General features: G+C 40.5%; 1 protein-coding gene across 5 annotated transcripts; it reads right to left on the bottom strand.

Moving 5' to 3' along the window:
- Window positions 1-1,389: 1,389 nt before the first annotated feature.
- zgc:112962 (uncharacterized protein LOC548348 homolog) lies at window positions 1,390-10,914 on the bottom strand. Of its 5 annotated transcripts, none has more exons than XM_060932086.1 (15): window positions 10,816-10,914; window positions 9,706-9,766; window positions 8,008-8,073; window positions 7,724-7,795; window positions 7,115-7,168; window positions 6,839-6,985; window positions 6,630-6,683; window positions 6,354-6,500; window positions 6,145-6,198; window positions 5,869-6,015; window positions 5,660-5,713; window positions 5,384-5,530; window positions 3,094-3,129; window positions 2,770-2,838; window positions 1,390-2,648 (listed from the first exon to the last, which is right to left on the bottom strand). In XM_060932086.1, the coding sequence occupies exons 2-15, from the start codon at window positions 9,710-9,712 to the stop codon at window positions 1,876-1,878; spliced, it is 1,827 nt and encodes a 608-aa protein (XP_060788069.1). In that variant the 5' UTR covers window positions 9,713-9,766; window positions 10,816-10,914; the 3' UTR covers window positions 1,390-1,875. The 5 variants fall into 5 exon arrangements, with proteins under 5 accessions (XP_060788069.1, XP_060788073.1, XP_060788071.1 ...); XM_060932090.1 differs by having other exon boundaries at window positions 7,739-7,795; XM_060932088.1 differs by having other exon boundaries at window positions 9,706-9,733; window positions 10,816-10,905.
- Window positions 10,915-16,148: the final 5,234 nt, after the last annotated feature.

Raw genomic sequence — 16,148 nt, 5'->3', positions numbered from 1 at the left:
TGTAGACCTGCACCAGGCTGGGAAGACTGAATCTGCAATAGGTAAACAGCTTGGTGTGAAGAAATCAACTGTGGGAGCAATTATTAGAAAATGGAAGACATACAAGACCACTGATAATCTCCCTTGATCTGGGGCTCCACACAAGATCTCACCCCGTGGGGTCAAAATGATCACAAGAACAGTGAGCAAAAATCCCAGAACCACATGGGGGGACCTAGTGAATGACCTGCAGAGGGCTGGGACCAAAGTAACAAAGGCTACCATCAGTAACGCACTACGCCACCAGGGACTCAAATCCTGCAGTGCCAGACGTGTCCCCCTGCTTAAGCCAGTACATGTCCAGGCCCGTCTGAAGTTTGCTAGAGAGCATTTGGATGATCCAGAAGAGGATTGGGAGAATGTCATATGGTCAGATGAAACCAAAATAGAACTTTTTGGTAAAAACTCAACTTGTGTTTGGAGGAGAAAGAATGCTGAGTTGCATCCAAAGAACACCATACCTACTGTGAAGCATGGGGGTGGAAACATCATGCTTTGGGGCTGTTTTTCTGCAAAGGGACCAGGACGACTGATCCGTGTAAAGGAAAGAATGAATGGGGCCATGTATCATGAGATTTTGAGTGAAAACCTCCTTCCATCAGCAAGGGCATTGAAGATGAAACGTAGCTGGGTCTTTCAGCATGACAATGATCCCAAACACACCGCCCGGGCAACGAAGGAGTGGCTTCGTAAGAAGCATTTCAAGGTCCTGGAGTGGCCTAGCCAGTCGCCAGATCTCAACCCCATAGAAAATCTTTAGAGGGAGTTGAAAGTCCGTGTTGCCCAGCGACAGCCTCAAAACATCACTGCTCTAGAGATCTGCATGGAGGAATGGGCCAAAATACCAGCAACAGTGTGTGAAAACCTTGTGAAGACTTACAGAAAACTTTTGACCTCTGTCATTGCCAACAAAGGGTATATAAAGTATTGAGATGAACTTTTGTTATTGACCAAATACTTATTTTCCACCATAATTTGCAAATAAATTCTTTAAAAATCAGACAATGTGATTTTCTGGATTTTTTTTCTCATTTTGTCTCTCATAGTTGAAGTGTACCTATGATGAAAATTACAGGCCTCTCTTATCTTTTTAAGTGGGAGAACTTGCACAATTTGTGGCTGACTAAATACTTTTTTGCCCCACTGTACGTGTGTGATCATTGCTCACTCATGTGTGCATGTGTATGTTCACTGCTTCAGATGGGTTAAATGCAGAGGACGAATTTCACTGTGCTTGAATGTGCATGTGACAAATTTTTTCTTCTTAGATTCTTCTTCTTTCTTAGATTCTTCAACTGCTATAAGTTAGTGGTTAAATCCAAAAATGAGGCAAGGACGTGACAGAAAAAGAACAGCATAAATACCATAACTGGATATTTATGATATCAAGCATCAAGACATCACAACCAGTTAAGGAATACACAGCTTTTCACAGTCATGAAAAACAGTAATATTAAGCACAGATTATTCTAATTGACTTATGTATTTATTTATACAAGGAAAAAATAATATTTCCTGAAAGGCAACTGTGTAGAAAAATGGTTAGAAGCCAGAAATTATTAAACTAGTGAGATCCATTGCATTATTTCAAATGACAGGTTTTCTAGTGTATTGTTAAAATTTCTCAATTGTATATAATTTTAAGCTACACAAAATTTAAGGTGTCACCTTAAGGCATATTTTCAAATTAATTCAAGTACTATCAGAGTCTCTCTCTCTCAAACACGCACCCTTATGTTGAACTATGAATCCGTAGTAGATCCCTGTTAATTTTTCCCTACCAGTTCTGCAGGTTAACTATAATAAGCCTCCAGTTCAGTCCACAGAGTGTCATCTTTACGTTTGACAGCCACGCTGTTCAATATTCTGCTCTGCAGCTACCGGTAGGATGAGATGGGAAATTCTACTCCACAGTCCACTTAGCTTGTCTAAATCCATCTGGTTAAACTTGGCCATTCTGTCAGAGGAGACAAACTTCTCTTTTAAATACTCTTGCACTGCCTCCTCCACCATTCCCAGACTGATATTAGATGGGAAATCCACGTCTTCCTGTAGCATCACAGTGAAAACAAGAAAGACTTTCTTAAATGCTGCGTTCTCATGATCACAGTAACGGTAGAAGATGAGTGTAGATCCAGGAGGAAGCTCTTCAAAACGGTGAACAACAGCTGCCTGTGTACCACCCTCAAAGGCCTCTTTCAGAGCTTTATCAATGTCCAGTTTAACCTGGTCGCTGTCTTGTGCGCTTTTGCTGGTTCCATCAATATCCAGGACTGAGGAGTTGAGAGCATTCGAAAATGCTGCAGCTAACTGCTGAGCCAGACAGCCCAGAGTCGTCTCAGCACCACGGCCAGATGTTAGGATGACACTCACTGGTTCAGTTGGATCAGTCAGATTGAGATGTTTCTGGAGGTGGATCCTGCTTCTTCTCCACAGCTCACGGTGCTGGCTGGGAAAAGTGGCTTGGACCTTGTCCATTTCTTGACAGAACACCTCCAGCAAGTTAAACTCTTTTTGCAAGGATGGAGATGGGGTGTTCAGGAACCACACGACCACAGGCAGAGAAAGTAATATCACAGGTAATACGTACCATGTAATATGTCCTGTGTCTGAGAGGAAACAATAATACATCTGTAACAACAATGCTATATCTGCAAAATTTGCAAACTAACTGTCGTTTTTTAAGGCAGGCTACTTACCATAAAAGACCATGTCAAAAACAATACTTACTGGAAGTTTCAACAACTGGGCTCTTTTTTGTTTCAACATGGCCACAAGTGTCACCTTCACCAGGATGTGCTATAGTACAATTGCACAAAACAAGTCTTAAATCAACCATCTATCTTGGGTGTGAACAAAACATGTTTGATCGATTGACTGATTAATTAAAACTGCATTCACAGCGTTAAGTGGAAGACTGAGGCAGAGAATATATATATATATATATATCTATATCTATATATATATATATATTTTTTTTTTTTACACACACACCCTTGATTATTGCCACCCATTGTAAAGATAAGTAAAAAAGATTAGGAAAAAAAACCCTACCACAACAACCTTTTGGTGAAGTCGCTTCATCTCTCACTGAAAAAATGAGAAAAATCAACTTTTATTTGAAACAGAGTGAAAACAAATCCTTCATCAAGAAATAATTATTTTCAACAAAAACACAAATGTGCCACTAGTACTAGCATCCCGAGAAATGATATTGAACACAATGTAACTGAAGCATGTTTCCCATTTAAATTGTACATTTTTGAGTTGATTGGCGTGTGTAGGAACTTTCAAGCTGTAATTCATGACTTCCTGATTAACTGGGCTACAGAGGTTGAATTCCCTTCGTCATCCATCAGCATGGGAAAGATGAGAGAACACACAAACCAAATGAAGAAGTGTGTTGACCATCAGAAGTTAGGGAATGGTTATTTAAAAAAAAAAAAGCTACTCACCTGAAAATGTCCATTTCTACTGTTTGGGCAATAATAAAAAGGTGGACACCAACTGGAACTGTTAAGGACCTGCCTGGAAGAGGACCCAAGTTTATTTTGCCCCCATGTACAGTGAGGTGGAGGGTAAGAGATGCAAAAAATCCTCAAGGATCACTGTTGGTGAATTACAAGAAAAAGTAAAATCTTGAGGTTTCCATGTCTTCAAAACCACCATCAGACACCACCTCCATGCCAACAGATTATTTGGAAGGTATGCCAGAAAAAAAAAAGAAAAAAGTGTTTTCTGTCAGTTAACCACAAATGTACTGTAAGTGCCTGGAGTTTGCGAAATGCTATAACAACTTTGACTGGAACCATGTTCTATGGTCTGATTTAACAAAAATGGAGCTTTTTGGCAATAAACACTCAAGGTGGGTTTGGCATAAAAAGAAGGATGGCTATAATGAAAAGTACCTGATCCCAACTGTAAAATATGGTGGAAGTTCTGTGATGTTTTGGGGCTGTTTTTCCTCCATAGGCCCTGGAAACCTTGTTAGGGTACATGGCATCATGGACTCCATGAAATACCAGGACATTTTAAATCAAAATCTGGCTGCCTCTGCCAGGAAACTAAAACTATGTCGTCATTGGATCTTCCAGCAGGACAATGATCTGAAGCCTGTGTCCAAATCAACACAAAAATGGTTCGCTGACCTTCTGCCATGGCCATCTCAGTCCCCTGACCTGAACCCCAATGAAAACCTGTGGGCTGAGCTGAAGAGGAGAGAGCACAAGAGGGGGCCTTGGACCCTGGATGATATGGAGAGATTGTGTAAAGAGGAATGGTCTCAGATGCACTTGTACTTGGTAAGGTCTCCACGTTTAGTGTGCCTGCTTGCACTCTAGTTTTAATGAACTTAGGAGGCGTCTGCAAGAACTCCTGTCCATAGCAGCACGCATGGCTGTGGAGATGTCGCAGTAGTCACAACCTGTTCACCTGAATAAGCGTACCAAGCTTACAGCAGGCAGTCCGAGCATGAAGTTCCCTATTAGTGACGTGATGTTGCCAACGTACTTTAAGGATTCTTCAAAAACAGGAATGCTGGAAGCTTTCAAGGCGGCGTACATGCCAGTTTTTCAGAGCCCAAGTGAGGGACCCGTACAACAGCAGCGAGAGCACACCACTCTCAAGGATCTTTACCTTTGTGGTAAGAGTAATCCCGCGGTTTCTCCAGATGTTATTTAGAGAGTTGAATGCACCCCATGCTTTGCCAATCCTAACATTGATTTCCTGGTCAAGGGAGCAGTCACTGGAGATAATAGAGCCAAGGTATCTGAAACCTTGGCTGGCACCTTATAGTGGTGGTGGGGTTTGCGTGTCTTCATGACCCTTAGAGCTATGCCGGTTGGAACCTTGGTCCCTGGTAGGTCCAATCTTGCTGGATTGGTTGATGGGTAGAGATCAGACGAAGATCAGCCAACCTTTTCCCCAGGTTCGGGGTTTTGCACTGGGCTAGGTCCCCTGTCATGTAAAAATTCATATTAGCTACTGAAACTCGGTCTCAAATGCCCTGCTCTGTATCTTCAACCTTATAAAATGTTATAGAAGAGACTCAGTGCTGTTTTACTAGCAAAGGAGATTGTACAAAGTATTAAATGCAGGGGTGCCAATAATAGTGGAACATGTGTTTTGTTGAAAATAATTATTTCTTGACAAGGGATTAGTTTTTCTCTGAATAAAATTATTTCAATGAAAGGTTGGATTTTTCTCATTTTTTCAGTGTGAGATGAAGCAACTTCAGCAAAAGGTGCATTTCTTCTAACCCTTTTTACTAATCACAAGGGGGGCAATAATCGTGGAGGGCACTGTGTACATACACACACGCGCAATACACTGCAGTACATTATACCTATTTCTTGTTTGTTATTGGACCTTCTCGATCTTGGGCCATCCCCAGCATACGGCACTTCATTGTTTTCTTTCTTGTCTTTGACGCGCTTCCCATCTGATGTGTCAAAGTCCTCACATTCCACATCAGACTGACCACTGACTCCAGCTGTATCCATCAATTAGAATGTATTCAAAATCTGTTTCACTGTTTGAAATCTCTCTCATTTTTGCAATATGATGTGTAGACACCCTATATTCAGTCATTAATTATGCACAAGTAAGACACCTTTCTTACCATCCTTCTGTTGGTTATGCATTCTTGTGTCCTCAGGTTGCTCAGTGTCCAGTCCTACAATAAAGATTCAGCATGAGGTTATTAGTTCAAGAATGGATTCAAAGACAGAACAAAGAAAATCCAATAACTGGAACGGTATTAGGACTATAATTTCTGATGACTGGGCACTGTGTACATACACACGCGCAATACACTGCAGTACATTATACCTATTTCTTGTTTGTTATTGGACCTTCTCGATCTTGGGCCATCCCCAGCATATGGTACTTCATTGTTTTCGTTCTTGTCTTTGACGCGCTTCCCATCTGATGTGTCAAAGTCCTCACATTCCACATCAGACTGACCACTGACTCCAGCTGTATCCATCAATTAGAATGTATTCAAAATCTGTTTCACTGTTTGAAATCTCTCTCATTTTTGCAATATGATGTGTAGACACCCTATATTCAGTCATTAATTATACACAAGTAAGACACCTTTCTTACCATCCTTCTGTTGGTTATGCATTCTTGTGTCCTCAGGTTGCTCAGTGTCCAGTCCTACAATAAAGATTCAGCATGAGGTTATTAGTTCAAGAATGGATTCAAAGACAGAACAAAGAAAATCCAATAACTGGAACGGTATTAGGACTATAATTTCTGATGACTGGGCACTGTGTACATACACACGCGCAATACACTGCAGTACATTATACCTATTTCTTGTTTGTTATTGGACCTTCTCGATCTTGGGCCATCCCCAGCATATGGTACTTCATTGTTTTCGTTCTTGTCTTTGACGCGCTTCCCATCTGATGTGTCAAAGTCCTCACATTCCACATCAGACTGACCACTGACTCCAGCTGTATCCATCAATTAGAATGTATTCAAAATCTGTTTCACTGTTTGTAATCTCTCTCATTTTTGCAATATGATGTGTAGACACCCTATATTCAGTCATTAATTATACACAAGTAAGACACCTTTCTTACCATCCTTCTGTTGGTTATGCATTCTTGTGTCCTCAGGTTGCTCAGTGTCCAGTCCTACAATAAAGATTCAGCATGAGGTTATTAGTTCAAGAATGGATTCAAAGACAGAACAAAGAAAATCCAATAACTGGAACGGTATTAGGACTATAATTTCTGATGACTGGGCACTGTGTACATACACACGCGCAATACACTGCAGTACATTATACCTATTTCTTGTTTGTTATTGGACCTTCTCGATCTTGGGCCATCCCCAGCATATGGTACTTCATTGTTTTCGTTCTTGTCTTTGACGCGCTTCCCATCTGATGTGTCAAAGTCCTCACATTCCACATCAGACTGACCACTGACTCCAGCTGTATCCATCAATTAGAATGTATTCAAAATCTGTTTCACTGTTTGAAATCTCTCTCATTTTTGCAATATGATGTGTAGACACCCTATATTCAGTCATTAATTATGCACAAGTAAGACACCTTTCTTACCATCCTTCTGTTGGTTATGCATTCTTGTGTCCTCAGGTTGCTCAGTGTCCAGTCCTACAATAAAGATTCAGCATGAGGTTATTAGTTCAAGAATGGATTCAAAGACAGAACAATGAAAATCCAATAACTGGAATGGTATTAGGACTACAATTTCTGATGGTTAGACATACACTGTGTGAAAACAGCCTTACTGGAAATGCAGGTAGAAGTTATCTACAAATCACTACAAACTACAACCACAGTGCTGTATTCATTTTGTCCTCCACTATGACCTTCATCATACACATAAATCCTCAGCCATAAGAGAAAGGTATTCATCTGCTCTGCAGCTGTCTGACTGTGAAAAACCACACAGAGCATTTAGTAACCACCTGGTTATCTGGCTTACATGCCAGTATTGAATGTTCATGATGATAGCTAGCTTATCCTGTAATTAAAATCTGCTTTAGCTTACGAGTTATCATAAACAAAAAACAAACACATTCAATAACACAATAGTGCATATGTTTAATATGTTTCTTTTGTGAACTCTTCACACTCTGATTCATTTCTGAAGAAGTAACTGAAGAAGTGGATTAAATAAATGAAAATGGAATAGAATAATCCCACTATTTTTTTTATCACCATCATCCGTGTAACACTCTTCTTCTTCTTCAGAATTACTTCTGTCTCCATTGCCACCTATCAAATGGATGGATATAGTTAAACTGTTAATATTGCAACTGGATATAATTCACAATTTAATTCTATAGACAATAATGCAATGGGAGCTGGTTTAAACCAAACATGCCAACAACTGGCTAGAAGTACTTAACCTATTAAAGAGTTTAAATTCTAATTTTGCTAAACACATGTTAACCAAGATTATTTAGTAATAAATAAATCCTAGGTACCTTTTTTAATTTTCTTTGGTAGATTATGCTGTCTTATGTCATCATCCATAGTCTGGTTCGTATCCCCTTGGATATAAAAAGTTCAATAAGTTTTAAACAATTGGTTCATTATTACAAAGACAAAAAGATTACAATCCCACAGCACAACCATATGTTGATAACTTCATTAAACAAAACCAAGTCCGAGGCGGTTCTTAAACTCAGTGACAGACAGTGGGGGGAAAAAATATCTCAGTAGTAAGAGTTTACACATGTTAAGATCATCTTCTTTTACTGTTATACATGAATTTTCAGAAAGAATATACTTAAATGGGATAAATCCATAAGTTGGACATATTCTCACCTCATCATCTCGAGCCGCTTTATCCTGTTCTACAAGGTCGCAGGCAAGCTGGAGCCTATCCCAGCTGACTACGGGCGAAAGGCGGGGTACACCCTGGACAAGTCGCCAGGTCATCACGGGGCTGACACATATGCCGCTTTTCCACTACCAACGCGGCTGAGTCGGGCTGAGTCGAGCTGAGTGGGGCTGTTGGAGTTGCATTTCGACTACAACTGCGCTGAACCGTGCTGGCTGGAAGTGGGTGGACACATTGGGTGGAGTTAGCGAAAGTGGGTGGACATCACGTGATGTCGTTAGGCGGCGCAAACAGTGACATCAGTGACCTTTTAAGCAGTAGTCTCACGACCCGGATAGTAAACAATAAACATGGAGGACATGGAGTCGTTAGTGTTGCTGGTCTTGGTGCTGTGGCTTGTTGTCACCGACAACGCCAACAGATACTGGCAAGAGCGTATAGATGAGGTGAGGCGCATAAGGCTTCAGAAATTCTCGTAATTCGTAATTATTCTTCTTCCGGGTTTACGGTGTTTACAGATCCCAGCGTGCTCGCGGGGCGTGTGGGCATGTGAGGACACTCCTCCTCACCAATCAGTGCACAGGGGAGTGTCTCCTCACGCCCCTAGCCCCACTCGGCCCAGTTTGGCTCGCTTCAGCCCTACTCCAAAACCGTGCGAGTTTTGGGTGCTAAGCAGGGCTGAAGCGAGCTGAGTCGTGCTGCTCTGAGGTAGTCGAAACGTGAGCCGTGTCGGGCTGAAGTGAGCTGAAGCGAGCTGAAAAAGGGTAGTGGAAAAGGGCCAATAGACAACCATTCACATTCACACCTACGGTCAATTTAGAGTCACCAGTTAACCTAACCTGCATGTCTTTGGACTGTGGGGGAAACCGGAGCACCCGGACATATTCTTATTAATAAATAAATACAGAGGTACTTAGAAAAATATCTGCTGATTCATACTTCATGTATAATCTGAGTTTGTATCTTCATACTTTCTGCAAAAACCAGTTGATTGTTTTCAGGGCAATTTAGTAGACTCAGAGCAGACCTCTTGTCTTGTTACTGCACAAACTGTCTTTATAAGTGGCTATGCACATGCAGACCATTATGCATGCATGCATGGCTAAAGCGCTTATATTTTAACAAACATAGGTGAAAAGGGGGGGACAAATTACAATTTAGATCTAGACTTATCATTTGTCTTAAACGTTATATCTACTGTCTGCAAAAAAAAAGTGGGATATGCTGACTGGAAAAAAATGACATCTACAGCAAATGGAAGTAAAAATGAGTAGGCGGTGAGGTGATAGCCGAGTAATGATTACAATAAGATGAAGGAGGAAAATACACAAGTAATTACCATTCATTTTTCAGCACTATCCAGCTCTCTAGGAGAGGAGACAGTCAAATCAGTGTAGCTGCTGTTATAAAGACAAACACAATCATAATCCTGAACAGCAAAGTGTTTAGATTAATTGTGTCATGGCAGAGTGCAAAAAGATTTTTAATATACAGTAGCATACTTTAAATATGAGACAATGATGCCATGAAGAGCCTCTTGAATGAATGTTGATCTTAACTGATTTGGGCCCATTTATATTATTAAAACACTTTACTAGGAATATATATATATATATATATATATATATATATATGAGTGATTCCACGCTTATGGGTACTGAAATGGGGACATGAACTTATTCACCTAAAACCATTTCTTTTTTTACCATCAGGTCACAAAACATGTAATCTTTAATGAATGATATGTTAAAAGATAACTTTAATTTTCTGAGATGTAATAAAAACATATTTATATGCCAAAGTCAAGCCTATGAGTTCCAAAATGATGTCTGTTACATTACTTCTGTTACGATTGTCCATCTCGCGTCTGTTACAAATTAATTACAATCTAGCTCTATACCATGTTAATCTTATTGAAAGAATGTGTATGTTTATTCTACTACACATGTTTATTAATTATATTTGCTAAAACATCACCTTCCTATGTTTCAAAAAGTAATTCTACATTGTTAAAATTGAGAATATACATGTCCACAACACTTCTGTTACGTTCTGACTTTGGCATATAAATATGTTTTTATTACATCTCAGAAAATTAAAGTTATCTTTTAACATATCATTCATTAAAGATTACATGTTTTGTGACCTGATGGTAAAAAAAGAAATGGTTTTAGGTGAATTTTTAAAAATAAGTTCATGTCCCCATTTCAGTACCCATAAGCGTGGAATCACTCAATATATATATATATATATATATATATATATATATATTCGTGATGCAAATTTTGCTAGCACTTTGTACTTTTACAGCCAACTTACCCGAGCTAGCTAGCTAGCTTACTTAACAGTTAATTTAGTTCCGCTTAGGCGCAATTTTTGACTCCGAATTATCAGATATGATAAAAATTAGACGAGAGTTATTTTGAAAAAATACATATATTATACTCACGAAGTCCATTTGCTTCTACATCAGTTTATTTTGACAGAGCTTGCTTTCGGTTTTGCCGTAGGAACAAACCCGGTTGATGACGTCATTTTTGTTGGCGTGTTCGGGCGAATTCCGTTTCAGAGCGACAGCAAACCGGAAGTAGTTCTAGTTCATTGTCTCATCTCATCATCTCTAGCCGCTTTAACCTGTTCTACAGGGTCGCAGGCAAGCTGTAGCCCAGGGGTGGGCAATTATTTTTTCCATAGGGCCACATGAGAAACAGAAAATTTTGTGGAGGGTCGGACCATAAGGCTGAACTAAATTCTGCATAATATTAATTGTATTTCTTTATATAAAGCAATAAATATCATTGTTTTTACAAGCTGCTAAGACTGGTAAGAGTATGGAAAAAACGAGGTTGCCTTACAAAAAATGTCATTTATTCAATCAAATTTCCCAAAACAATGGTTAACAAAATGTGAACGTTTGTACCATTTTTTTTCAGTCACATTCACCCCAAAACACAATAAAGACATCACAATATTGTCTTTCTACTCCAAATATCAAACAAGATACATCATATTATAATAATGATGCCCACATCTGTAGTCTAATCACCTCATTTGGTGTTTTTTATTTGTTCAGTGAGAGAAATCTAGTCTCTGTTGGTCTTTAACGAGTGCATCAAAGTCAGGTTGAATGTCTGAGGTGGAGATGCGAAGCACAGCTGACAGATGATCATCAGTCCATTCGGTGTAGGTATCAGATCTACAGATCGGCTCCGGCGCCTGCTGGTGACGTCACACTATGTGATTGGCTGGACCGTTTGAAGGATGACGTAAAAGTTTGTGGTTGGTCTGGACAAATTACAGAAGTAGTTATCGCGGGATTAGGTTTCGTGGGATTTCATGTCATGTTCATGTCGCGCGCATTGCGTTTTTGTTGAACACAACTTCAAAATAAAAGCAATGCACATTCAGTCCATGCATGAGGTAAAATTAGAAAATACGTTTATTTTGTAATTTCTAATTAACCTTACGCGGGCCGGTCAGAATGAACCAAAAGGCCGTATGCGGCCCGCGGGCCGGAAAATGCCCAGGTCTGCTGTAGCCTATCCCAGCTGACTACGGGCGAAAGGCGGGGTACACCCTGGACAAGTCACCAGGTCATCGCAGGGCTGACACCAGTGGTGTAGTCTACGTGATACGCAGGTATACGCCGTATGCCCACTGGAAAAGCTCAGCGATTTCCGTATACTCACTGAAGAGCTCAGTGATTTGCGTATGCGCATACGCCTACCGAAAAACATATTCGTTATTTGAACTGGCCAAACCAACGTCAACATTGTCAGATGAATGTTCCACAGTTCCATTCCTAGATGCCTGTGTCCACCAAACGCGCTTTAGCACTACAAGCGCCTATTCAATTCAAATCCTATGGGCTTCAGTAAGAAGACGCTGACAGAGCCCGACACTCAAGTAGTGGTGTGTCGTTCACGAACGAACCGTTCTTTTTGAACGAGTCTTCGAAGTGAACGACTAGAACTAGTTCGCGCTGCCTCTCGTTCTCGGTCGTTCGCGAATCAGCAGTCTCTGCTCGCTGGCAGCAGGGCTGTCGCTGAATCTCGGTTGTTGGCGAATCAGCAGGATCTGTTCAGTAGCAGAAGGGCGTCCAACTTGCATTTTGATCTGTGCAGAGCAGCGCCACTTTACTTCTTTAAGGGCTATCTGAGCCCTATTATCAGAGCGTTGACACATGCCAGGTCTTTAGTTTACAATTTAGAGCTCTCACTCAGCAATACATTTCAGTTCACAGCGAACGAACGAACAGCCAGCAGCCAGCCTACCTGCTGCCATACTGGGCTGGGCGCATAGCAACGGTTTCCATGACTGTGATAAACAATGAAGAACGTGGCTCTGGAGATCGCGGCATACTGTGTTCGTTTTTTTAATGTTAATGCAATTTGTAATAAAGTGGTTTGTTCTTTGTAATGAGCGTTGCTGTTGAATATGAGCAAAATGGGTGTTACTTAATGGGTTTGAACAACTGCATGAAACAGTCTGCAATAAAGGAGGTCACTTGCTCGAACAGCTGGAAAAGGTCTCGCTAGACGTGACGTCAATCGAATGTTCGTGCATAACAACCGTTTCCATGTCCATGACCAGGCCAAACAATGAATGATCATGAATGCAGCAGAGAGACATCGCAGGCTACTGTTCGCTGAATACGATGACTTGTAAAGTTGTTTATTCTCTGAAATGAGTGTTGCTGTTAAATAAGCAATTTTTTTTTTTTTGCTTAATGGGTTTGAGAGAACAACTGCATAGCCGGCAGACCATGGCTCTACTAAAATAAATATAATAAATATAAAAACAGCTTTATTCTCATCTACATTTAATTAACTTTCAGAGCTTTGTTTATGTAGTCTTTTTCAGATAATGCTAGGATAATGTTTTTCTTCCATCTTTTTCTCAAGCACATTGTAATGTATGAAAATCTATTGTGGATGGCACCTCTGCCGCCTCTCGTTCACTCAAGATGAACTAAACTTCGGACGACAGCCATTGTTGTGCCGCTTTGGTGTGACGTCATCAAAATGAACGAGTGAACGAACTGAACGAACGAATTTCTTTGCTGAACTGACCGACATGAACGAACTGGCGGGGACTTCCGGCAAGAGGGCGAACTAAGCACACACTTCACTCCGAACACGGAGTGATTCATGCCCCAAATCTAAGCAAAACAAGTCCCTCTAGTTACGGAAATTAGACCCATTGAGCTTTAAGGTTTAGCCCATCATATTTTTTTCCTCTTTTATCCTATTTGCTGTCATTCTGACCATGGAAATCACGTCTGAGAAGACCGAGGCGGCAGGTGCCTCAGCACTAGCCCTGCACGACTACTGCGGCAACGTGACTGCACCTGTGGAAGACATGGAGTCTGCAGCCACGAAGAACTCCCGTCCTTTACCCGAGACACCAACCAAGCCTGCAGTTGATGCGAAGAAAATGAAAATACGTGAGTCCACAGTTGATACTGAAACCGAGGTATCCAATGCTACCATACTGGCTGCAGTAAACAACCTCTATGCCATGCTAAAAGAAATGAACTTGCAACTGAAAGAAAACACCACAATGGTATCAGAAGTAACTAAAAGTGTTGAATTTAATGCTAAAGAAATCGAAATATGCAAAGCAGAAAACGTTGCTGTTCAAAAACAGATTACAAATTTGGCAAAAGAAAACGCCGACCTCCGAGAGAGGGTTTTGGAGTTGGCGCGTTATAAGCGTCGTTGGAATCTGAAACTACGCGGGCTAAAGGAAAAGGACAACGAAGACACTCGTGAACAGGTGTCCCACATCATCATGCAGATCATTCCAAAATGGAAGGAAAAAATCAACTTTGTCATCGACTCGGTGCACCGCTTGGGCCAAAAGCAGAAGAACAAAAACAGGCACATCATCATACAATTCACAATGCGACACTTCAGGGATGAGCTGTGGCGCCTCTCAAAAGGCTCTGCAGTGTGCTCGAAGCTCAGCATCGCGTTCGCTGAACACCTTCTCCCGGAGGACAAGGAGGCGAGAGAGGCTGTGTGGCCAAAGATCAAGGCAGCAAGAGAGGCCGCTCAGCGAGCCTACTACAAAGGTCCGATTGGCTACATAAATGGGAGTGCCATTGAGGTCACCGAAGTTGGTAACGTATAGAGGGACATGTTTAAATTGACCACTTGTAAGGGGTTCAGTTCATTTTTGCCTAGGAACCTACAGGCGAGGTTTATTCCTGTTACTCCCTGAAGTTTTCTTCAAAGTTCAGAGTTTCACTCTCTCTCTTTAGTACTTTTTTTCTTTTTTCCGTCCGATTAATGTTTTCTATCAAAGAAGATTTTAAGTTAATTTCTTTTAATGCAAGGGGACTAAGAGACAGTGTCAAAAGAAAAGCTGTCTTTCTTTTTTGTAAAAATAAGAAATCACACATTGTTTTACTACAAGAGACTCACTCTATAAAGACTGATGAAAAATTCTGGTCCAACCAATGGGGAGATAAAATAATTTTTGGACATGGTACCAATCGCTCTGCTGGTACAGCTATCCTCCTGCACAACTTCCCTGGGAAAATTCTCACCACCAGAAAAGGCTCAGATGGACACTGGATCTTTTGTGTTTTGTCTATCGAACATTCCTTTATTATTTTGGGAAACATCTATGGTCACAACAACTTAACACAAAACAAGGAACTACTCTCTGATATCAACGATATTATTAAGGAACTGAAACTTACTTACCCAACAGACAATGTACTGCTGGGGGGTGACTTTAACATGGTATGTAATGAATGGTTAGATCGCTGTCCCACCAAATTTGTTAACCACCATTATAATCCTCATCTGTATAATTTCTGCAACCTTCACAATTTGATCGATCCTTGGCGTATCTTACATCAAGATCAAAAAGACTTTTCTTGGTTTAAGCCAGATGGGTCAAGCAGATCCAGAATTGATTTCTGGCTCATCTCTGACTGCTTAAAAGAACTTGTTAGTGATTGCTCAGTCTCTGCTGCTCCTCTATCAGACCATTGTCTCATAAGTTTACTATTGAAACCTTCCAACACTGTCAAACGCAATAGGGGTTACTGGAAATTCAATGCTGATCTTTTGAATTCTGAAGTATTTTGCACGGGGATAAGGAGTATTATCAAAGACATCTCTGAGGATGATAGCTTTTCTTCTTTTACATCAAAATGGGAATATATCAAATTCAAGATAAGAAACTTCTCTATATCATTCAGCAAACAACTAAAACACTCCACTCAGCTAGTGGAGAACGAACTGTTAAGGGAAATTTATCTATGCTGCAACAAACCCACTATCTCTGATTCTGACAAAAGGAAACTACTTAACTTGCAAACTAAACTTGATGACTTCTACACCAAAAAAGCCAAAGGGGCTTATATCAGATCAAGAGCTAAATGGATAGAGGAAGGAGAGAGGAACTCTGCTTATTTTTGCAGGTTAGAAAGGGCACGACAAGAAAAAAACAATTTAGAAACATTGTTAATAAATGGCACTGAATGTTCTGACCCCAAAACTATAGCAAAAGAGGTCTTCACCTTCTTTAACTCATTATACTCAAGCAATTTTTCACCAGAGGCAGCCGACACTTTTTTTGACAAAATAAAAGAATACATCCCACTTATCTCAGAAGATTTCAAATTAAGTTGCGATGCACCTCTATCACGTGAAGAATTAGAAAAGGCTATGCAATGTTTAATACCAGACCGTTCACCAGGTTCAGACGGCCTCACAGCAAACTTCTACAAACACTTCTGGGAGGATATCAAACACATTTTGTTTT

The sequence above is a fragment of the Neoarius graeffei genome, chromosome 10 (assembly GCF_027579695.1).
Source record: "Neoarius graeffei isolate fNeoGra1 chromosome 10, fNeoGra1.pri, whole genome shotgun sequence".
Lineage (NCBI taxonomy): Eukaryota > Metazoa > Chordata > Actinopteri > Siluriformes > Ariidae > Neoarius > Neoarius graeffei.
The sequence above is the reverse complement of the archived record's forward strand: the minus strand, read 5'-3'. Positions and strand labels throughout refer to the sequence as shown.